Below are 9,329 nucleotides of genomic sequence, written 5' to 3'. Positions count from 1 at the left end.
CGGTTTGCTCATCTCTAATCACATCCCTTTGTGTGTATGCACATGCTTTTGGTGTACTTCTATACTTGCACATTTTCTGAATCCTCTGTACAGTTTACACAGGGTCCCAGTGTCTAATGGAGCAACTTACCATGCACAGGTAAAGCTGTACAAAACACGTATTACTGCACTGTACTGTAGAGAGGCGCTACTTGGACAACCAACAACTAGAGATGAGCGAACCTGGAGCATGCTCGAGTCGTTTTGAACCCGAACTTTCAGCATTTGCTTAGCGGTGGCTGCTGAACTTGGATAAAGCTCTAAGGCTATGTGGAAAACATGGATATAGTCATTGGCTGTTTCCATGTTTTCCAGACAACCTTAGAGCTTTATCCAACTTCAACAGCCCCAGCTAATCAAATACCAAACGTTCGGGTTCGGATCGACTCGAACCCGAACCCGGTTCTCTCATCTCTACCAACAACCGATTAATACAGGTATCACTAAAATGCCTATTGTTATTTGTCAGTTCATCCTGTCACAGATATATACTGCCTACAGTACTGTGTGACCGATCTGTATAACCAATCCCATCTAACAGGAGAAGTTCCTGATGGTTGGAAAATGTCCAATATTATACCCATCCACAAGAAGAGTAGTAGAGAGCTAACAGAGAAGTTGGACTTAAAAGGGGAACTCCAGGAGGAGGTAAAAAATTAAACTTCTGCAGAAGGATAATGCGTTACTTACCTATCTATCCCAGTTTTGAAACTACCAAAAATCCATTTGTTTGGGGTGTTTAGTTCTGTATTGTGTTTCTGTACTTCCTGGTTGGGCAGTTCCCAGAACACAGTACTGGTTCCAGAATGCATTTCTTTTTAACATATTTGTAAGTGACATAGGAGAAGGTTTGGTAGGTAAGGTTTGTCTGTTTGCTGATGACACAAAGTGCGCAATACGGTTGATATTCCTGAGGGTGTCAGTAATAAGGAAAAAGATTTTGCATTACTAGATAAGTGGACCAAACAATGGAAACTGCAGTTCAATGTTTCCAAATGTAAAATAATTCACTTGAGGAGGAGCAATCCTCTATCTGACTATCATATCGGCAGTTCTGTGTTGGCAAAGACTTCAGAAGAGAAGAATTTAGGGGTAATGATTTCGGCCTTAAAATAAGTTACCAACCAGGCGGTGGAGAAAGCCAATCATATGCAGGGGTGTATAGCTAGAGGTATAACCAGTAGCAAGAAGAAGATTGTGAACTGGCTCTATAAATCTTTAGTGAGACCACATCTGGAATACTGTGTCTAGTTCTGGGGACCGCATCTACAAAAAGATATTGATAAAATAGAACGGGTCCAGAGACAGGCTACAAAAATAGTGGATGGCGTGGGGCATAAAACATATCAGTAAAGACTTGAAGGGGTTGTGTCACAGAGAAAACAAGGTCTATAGTGATGCATTATGTTAAACAAAACATATTTCAAATTTACAAGCATTTTTTAAAGTATCGTTTGAGAGATATAGACGCTCACCATGTGCTGCCTAGTTTCATAACCTCTTGTCCTTGGTAAAGGCCCGCTAGGCATCTTGTTGCTTCAATGTTGCTATACTAACAAAGCTAATAAAGAAGCTAAGCATTTAGTTCTTATAGGCTTCTGAGATGTTAGTCCAATATTGGTAGCCAGTTTCTGCCTTAAAACAATTTATTCTTTACTTTGTTTAGTATTAATGAAGTCCAAAAAATACTCTTGTACTCTAGTGCTGTGAATCACCCACATTGGGACTTGGTTCATGATACATCCCTGGAAAAAAAATACAATGTTTTGTAAGTTTTTCTGAGAATTGAAAGGCATATCAATTTAAGTGTTTACAGTGGTGCTAAAAAGTTTGTGAACCCTTTAGAATGGTTAGGCCTTTTCTGTTAAAATGATTAAAAAAAACAGGTTGTTTCATGAAGAAATATCACATAGCATTCAGTTTTTTTTTTTATAGTAAAACCTTTGGGGCCCTGGCTGATTCCAAAAAAGAATAGAAAATGACTAGAGATGAGCGAACCTCGAGCATGCTCGAGTCCATCCAAACCCAGTCTGACACAGTGCTCTTTGCTGACATCTCTCTGTTCAAGACAGGAATTGTCCAGTGCAGGAGAGGGTTTTCTCTGGGGATTTGCTACTGCTCTGGACAGTTCCTGTCATGGACAGAGGTGGCAGCAGAGAGCACTGTGTCAGACTGAAAAGTAAACAATAATTCCAAGATTTACCATACTGTTAAGTATGGGAAAACATGAGATTTTTAAATAGAAGTATGTTACAAAAAATTTTGAAATCAGTTGATTTGTAAGAAAAAGATTTTTGCTAGATAACACCTTTTAACATGCACAGCTCTGTACATTTTGTAGTGGCTGTGCTTGGTACTACATGTCTCTGCAGCTCAGTCTAATTTATATGATAGGCATTTTCAGGAGTTTTAGTCACTATAAAGTGTACAAAGCTTTGCAGGCAAACAAAGAGGAGGCTACAATACTTGCAAGACCACTATGGCCCTCTTAGTCAGCTAATCAATGGGGTGCCAATAATTCGACCCTGATTGACCCCATGTCAAAGTGACATGTCAATAATTTCCATCAGTAGAAGTCCAGGTGCTGAGACCCCTGCTGATTTCTAGAATGAAGGGGCAGAAGCATGCGACTGCATGCACTCTGCTTTTTATAGCTCTTAAGAAATAAAGAGACAGTCTGTAGAATTATAATGGAAGTATATGGGATGTCTGGCAATTCTATATACAGGAAGCCCCAAGGACCTCTATTATAACCATACACTGTTTGCTATTAGAGATGAAGGAGCGCAGTGTGTGTAGTTACATGCTTCTGCACCTTCATTCTAATGATTGGCAGAGGTCTCAGTAACCAGACCCCTCATTAATGGCATAGTCCACATGAAAGAATAGATCACGTAACACTAATTATCGTTAAAGGGGTACTCCAACAACTTCATTATTTTTTTTTATCTATTGATGCCCTTGTCTAGAACATAATAAATATCCTAATTCTACTTTACCACACTCCCCAAGGTCCTCCTGCGGCATTTCTCCTGCTGAGCGCTCCCACCACTACTTTGGAGATGGACTTGTCTCGCCAGTGACGGCTTGCTCGGCCACTCAATGACTGAAGCAGGACAGTGCTGCAGCCAGTGATTAGGTGAGTGAATGTCGCTGCCGAGACGATCCGGTCTCAGAAATAGCCCGAGAGCGTTCAGCGTTGAGGACAAAGATGCCACAGGAGGACCCTAAGGGGGCAAGGTTAGGTAATAGAATATTTATTATGTTGTAAGCAAGGGCAGCATTTTATAAAAAATTTTAAATGGTCAGAGTACCCCTTTAAAGTGGCAATGCAACTTTAACTTGAAGGGTTTCCGCCCCCATCCATTCTATAATTGTTTTCTCTTCTGTAGATTTTTATTGTACTCCAAGGTCCTGAACAGCAGGCAGCTATAATAATATTAAAGGTCGGTGTTAGGCATGGCAAATACTTAAAGGGGTTGGCCGCTTTATAGTAAAATAGTTCAGTGTACAGTATAAGTAAGTGTACTCACTGTATATACTGACAGCAGCTCCCTGTGTAGCTCAGAGCTAAAATCAGACTCTCCCCCTCTAGGCTGTACTGCCCTGCTCTGTGGTGTTTCTGTCCATAAAATGGCTGACATGGAGGAGCATGTGACCATGCCCCGCCCCCAGTGTCCTCTATAGGCATATACAGGCTCAGTGGTAAACACAGGGGGGCGGGGCATGGTCACATGCTTCTCCATGTCAGCAATGCTATGGACAGAAACACCACAGAGTAGGACAGCAGAGCCTGGAGGAGGAGAGTCTGATCTTAGCTCTATAAGGTACACAGGAGCTGCTGTCAGTATATACAGTGAGTACACTTACTAAGTGGCCAACCCCTTTAATTATACAAGTAATATATAGATAAGCATGCACAGTTCCAAACTGAATTTACCAAAACTGCGTGTGCAAGGCAGCCAAATGTCTCACTTCCATGTGTAATGTGATTTAGTGACTCTTGCACAAAGTCTCTCGAAGATTTTGTTATTAGATTGGTTGATTGGTTTTTTGTCATTGGAGTAGAAACACCATACGGAGTAACCGCCTGAGAGGAAGGAAAAAAAGCAGAATAAACACAAATGAAGAGTCCATTAATAATTGAATTTAGTATTTTTTGTTACCTAATAGTTATGATATTGTTGTAATTTTTTCCTTAAACGGACATCAACTTTTTGAATGTAATGTTTTTTTATATGCAACATGTAGACACAGTTTATCGGATTTGATAACATGAGCTGCAGATCCAGCAATTGCCAAGTATTCTACTCCCTAAATGTATTTTCTGAACCATTACAATGTGTGAACAATATGTGTGCACTAGTTAACAGCTGGAAACTCATACAAAAACATCACATATAAACAAAACCAATATGTATAAGTAATGGGTGGAAAATGAGAATGCAAGTTATGAGAAATTTTGTAATCAGTAGATAGATATGGTAAGAGTATATGGGGCCACTAAACCCATTTTCCTGCTAGCTATACACACAGCCTTGGACAGATAATCTCTTAGATAAGTAGCATACTATAAAGTGTAAAGTGATACCCCAGTTTTCCTGTGTGCATCTATTACTTAGCGCTTAGCTTCCCTTGAACCACTTCTTTCTGCCTACTCACAGGGGGCATGGCTAACAGCATTGGACCCAGTCAGGGGGAAGGAGCTCAAGCTCCGCCTAGGTGACACGGTCCATCAATTAACTTAAGCAATTTCAGAGATATATATATTAATTGTGAAGCATCTAAGTTTGTGGATAGTGCTGAAAACCAGACAGAGTAATGGGGGGGGACAATATCACTTTAAAGGACCCATAAATGAGAAGGGACCCCCACCTGCCATGCTGCATTTATAACACTTGTGATTTTCCAGGTTTCTAAATCTATTTGAGTACCAGTTCTACAGAGATTTTAAAGACTTTACATGTGAGATGTAGGCTGTTGGCCAGATGACGGTTTGGCTGACAGCTATTGGGGACTACTTCCATACCAGTGCAGCAACCATGAGAATGAAAAAAAACACCATAACAGTTCAGCCCACGGAACTATCATAAAAGTGACAGCTACAGAGCAGTGACAGACGCAAGATAGCATCACACACAGCTTTTGTGTGGCGTTTTTCTGGCCTCAGAAAAAAAAAGCCAGAAAAACTGACAAAGCTTATTTTGTAGTTTTTTTCTGGCATTTTTGACTTTAGGTGTGTTTCCAGTGTGGTGCACTCCTGTAAGGCTTGAGCGGTCACTTGCCAGATGGTACAGTGTGACGCCACTAATGTGGTGGTTGGTCGAGATATAGCTCGGCCAGAAGGGGTCCCTTGGGTAGTGTTGTCCGTAGTGGAGTTGTGACCCACCCGGACTTTCAGTACAGCCATCCACAGAAAGGGGAGATGACCCAAGGATGTGGCATCTGCTGTGTAGGTGCCTGAGTAATAAACACTGAGTCCAGTTAGCATAAATAGATCTTCTTTACTGAGAGAATACTTTATACAATATCTGATAGCAGACTGTAGACTGATAGAAGCCGTACTGAGGACCTTTTGAGTAGTAGAGCTGAGAGTAGTTGAGAAGAGTTTGTACTGAGAGTCCAGAATAGTTAAGGGGAGTTTGTACTGCAGGTTCAGAGTAGTAGAGAGGAGTAGGTTGTGAGAGTCACAACCCAAGTAGTAATGTGCTCTGCCAGAACTTTAGAAGGAGAAGAAGTACTAGAATACTGAAGACTTTAAAATAGAAGTTTACTCGTGCCCGTGTTTCGACCTTTGTCGCTATACCACCTTTTGCCCACCAGTGTCGGGTGACCCAAGCCCCAGGCCTTGTTACCTGGCTTAAGCAGAGTGGCCAAGGTTTCCTGGTTACACCCATGCTGCAAGATAGAGTTAGTAGGCTTCTAGCAACTTTGCTCTATCCGGATCAGTTCCTCTTGTTATCAGGATACTGTCCTGCACTTTTAAGCCATGTTCACACAATTTATATTTTCGTAAAAGTACGGCATGCTTTTACAAAAATATACGTTGTCTTGTGTCTATGGAATCTCTTGCGGCGCCGTAGAAAACTGACATGTCAGTTTTCTGCGGTAGCTATTCATTGAATTATTTTTGACTATTCAGGTGCAGAGGACATTTGCAGCTGCAGAAAACCCTAGCCGCACGCTCCATAGTGTGCTGTGGGGAGTTCTTATGCAGCGGCGCACGGATGCACCTGCATCAGAACTGTGCGTCGCTAAAGATCATCCATCCGGTACTGCAGTACCAGCTGGGATGATCTTTAATGAGACCAGCAGTTCCATGACCCGGCTGGGTCACGGAATGGCCGGTCTAATACAAAATAGCCTTAGACTTGTTCTCGGCGTGGCTTGGGGTTTCTCTGACTTGTCCTCTCCTTGAAGTAGCTTAACACTGCATAGTGTGTAGAAGTGCTGCTTTCAAGAAACTGGTGTCTGCGTCTCCCATGTGCATCTGTTAACTACCACAGACTAGCCCGCACCACAGACACTGGCTAAGTGTGCAGACTAGTTCTGGAGTGGGGACCTTGCTAAGAGTGGGTGTATACTGCCTCTCCCCATGTGACAACTTCCTACAGGAGGTGTAATATCCCCTGTGAGTGGTGTAGAAGTAATCATAGAAAGAAAGGAGCTTAGAGATAGGTAGAGAAGAAGAGAAGGTTCTCATTGGTGTACAGATTACAACAAACAATAACCCTTTAGTAGTTACATTTAATAGCGAATATCCTGTGGCAAAAATTAGGTACTACTTCACTACCACAGTTACTTCAAGTACAGGCTTTTCTGAGGGGTGTAACATACTAGTAACACCCATGGTGGGACACCACACCAGGAGTGGCATTTTTGAGACAAACAGAAGAAATTCTATTTAACACCCCCTCAGGACGCCACAGAGGCAAAAAAAAAATAAATAAATCCCATTGACTTTCAGCTAACATCTGGTGTCAATCAGCGAGATCGTAACGATTGATCATGCGATCATTAAATGCATTCTTATCTCTTGTTTAGCCAGTGCATGTTGATGCTACATTCAAATACAGTATTAACTACATGAAATCTGGCATGTTATAAAGATGATAAACAACACAACACCTGTTACTTATTTATTATTTCTGTGCTTTTACTGTATATTTACTGTCTTTGTTTTATCCGGCTAATGTATTAGTGTTAAGATACTTGCCATCACATACTATTTGATATTTATCCGGTTACTTGTACATCCTTTAAATTTAGCCTGTGCGCCTTTGCCTTGTGCCTTATGTATTATTTATATAGTATTATCTATTTACTCATCTTCCTACCCCCTTCTGGTTATCTTTCTGTTTGAATATACTTTTTTGAATATATGTGTATTTTTTATATACCTAAATAAAGATGATAAATGTTTTTTATAATGAGTTACACATCCAACAAGTTTTTTGTATTATGTTATACTAATGATATAGAAAATGAACTGTAATTGATGTCTGTCTTGATTGTAGATTACACATTACCTGTATAATAATCCCTTCCGATTTGTACTCAGCTTGGAGAGCTTTAGAGAAGGTTGTAACAAAAACCTATTAGAAGAGAGTACAAAAACAATGTGTTTTAACCATAATTGAAAGTTAAATAAGCAGAACACACTCTAGAGAATCTTTCTTAAATGCCACCCCTGTCCACATTTTAGGGAACAATTATGAAGGCTGCGCAACTGGTGTGTACCAGAAGGGTGGCCATATTTGCCCTTGCTGCCTAGCATACACCAGCTGTATCCCCAGCTCGCCCAATGGGCAAATGGGGGGGATTGCTTGGTAAGGCGGGGAGGAGGTGCGGCCTCCCCCCGTGCCTGATTTACCATGATTTACACCTACTTACAGGCAGATATCTACACCTGCTCGGGAGGTCAAGCCAGGTGGAGGTCAGGCCTGTCTTCATAAATGTCCCCCTTTGTGTATAGTATTGCAGCTCAGTTCAACTGAAGTAATTGGAGCTTAGTTTTAACCATCCAACCGATTCTGAGATATCACACATACCAAACAAAGTGGTTAATAATTAGAATTTACAATATGTTTAAATTATGTCGGCATCATGTTTAAACATCCTTTTTTCCCCAAAGATATTACAATGGTTATTAGTTTAATAGTAATTTTTCACATTTTCAATATTTTTTAGTGACCAGTTAAACTTTAAATTGGCTCAGAGGTGCCTATAAACCACCAACAAATAACCCCATTAAAGAACTGTACAACCTAATGGGGGAGATTTATGAAAGGGTGTAAACATACACCTGGTGTAAACTGCCTACAGCAACCAATCACAGCTCCTCTTATATTTTATCAGAGCTGAAAGCTGAGCCGTGATTGGTTGCTGTGGGCAGTTTATACCAGGTGTATATTTACACCCTTTCATAAATCTTCCCCAATTTGTTCAAAATATTTAGGTGCACTGTTAAAATAAATCTGTCAGCTGCAATTCAGGCTCCAAACTGCTGACACTATGAGATAGCTGTTAGGACAAGGAGTTGTATATGTTACCTTTTATATATCTGTTAGTGCTTCCAGAACATGGAAAAATGATGTGCAAAGTGAAAAGATGCTTTGCCAGGTTCCTGAAGTGCTGAGGGCTGTAACGTCTCTTTTCTTCCCCTCCCATCCCTTAACCTGCTTGGGGCTTTCAGCTGACTTTGACTCTTTGCACTACAGAATTAAAGCATTTTTGTACATTATGGATTCCCAGATGAATATATGAAAGGTACTATGGGGGAGATTCATCAAACTGGTGTAAAGCAGAATTTTCTTAGTTGCCCTCACAGATTCTTTAAAAAATGATAAGTGATATCTGATTGGTTGCTAGGGGCAACTGAGCCAGTTCTACTTTTCACCAGCTTGATAAATCTTGCCCTATGGGTCTTCTTGAACTAACAGCTATCTAACAGGGTTAGTAGTTTGGAAAGTGAATTGCTTTAAGTGTGAATTTACTATAAGAAGCGAATTTACTTTAAGTGTTTTAGAAGAAAAAAAGAGTTATTCTGGAGACATACTTCTACATTTACTTGTTCTGACCTGCCGCCAATTCCCCACCAGTACTCTTCCAATGGGGCTAGTCCTCATTATCAGTGCTTCTGTTCTCCATCCCAACACATAGAAAATGCAAGCTCAGCCAATCCCTGGCTGCGAAGGGTGAGAGCTGTGGCTAAGCAGTGGCCGAGTACAGATTTCTTTAAACCCCCCCCCTTCCCCCCTTTACCTGCTATTTGTTTCAACACAGACCAT

General features: G+C 40.9%; 1 protein-coding gene across 1 annotated transcript in view; it reads right to left on the bottom strand.

Annotated features, from left to right (window-relative positions):
- Positions 1–1,685: 1,685 nt before the first annotated feature.
- Positions 1,686–9,329, bottom strand: part of HSD17B3 (hydroxysteroid 17-beta dehydrogenase 3) — a 45,058-nt gene continuing 37,414 nt past the window's right edge. Inside the window, exons 9-11 of the mRNA XM_069963478.1 lie at positions 7,569–7,634; positions 3,980–4,129; positions 1,686–1,784 (exon numbers count right to left, since the gene is read on the bottom strand). Of these exons, the coding sequence (XP_069819579.1) occupies positions 1,686–1,784; positions 3,980–4,129; positions 7,569–7,634 (315 nt within the window). The remainder of the gene's footprint in view (positions 1,785–3,979; positions 4,130–7,568; positions 7,635–9,329) is intronic.

Source organism: Dendropsophus ebraccatus, chromosome 3 (genome assembly GCF_027789765.1).
Source record: "Dendropsophus ebraccatus isolate aDenEbr1 chromosome 3, aDenEbr1.pat, whole genome shotgun sequence".
NCBI classification, from domain to species: domain Eukaryota; kingdom Metazoa; phylum Chordata; class Amphibia; order Anura; family Hylidae; genus Dendropsophus; species Dendropsophus ebraccatus.
The sequence above is the reverse complement of the archived record's forward strand: the minus strand, read 5'-3'. Positions and strand labels throughout refer to the sequence as shown.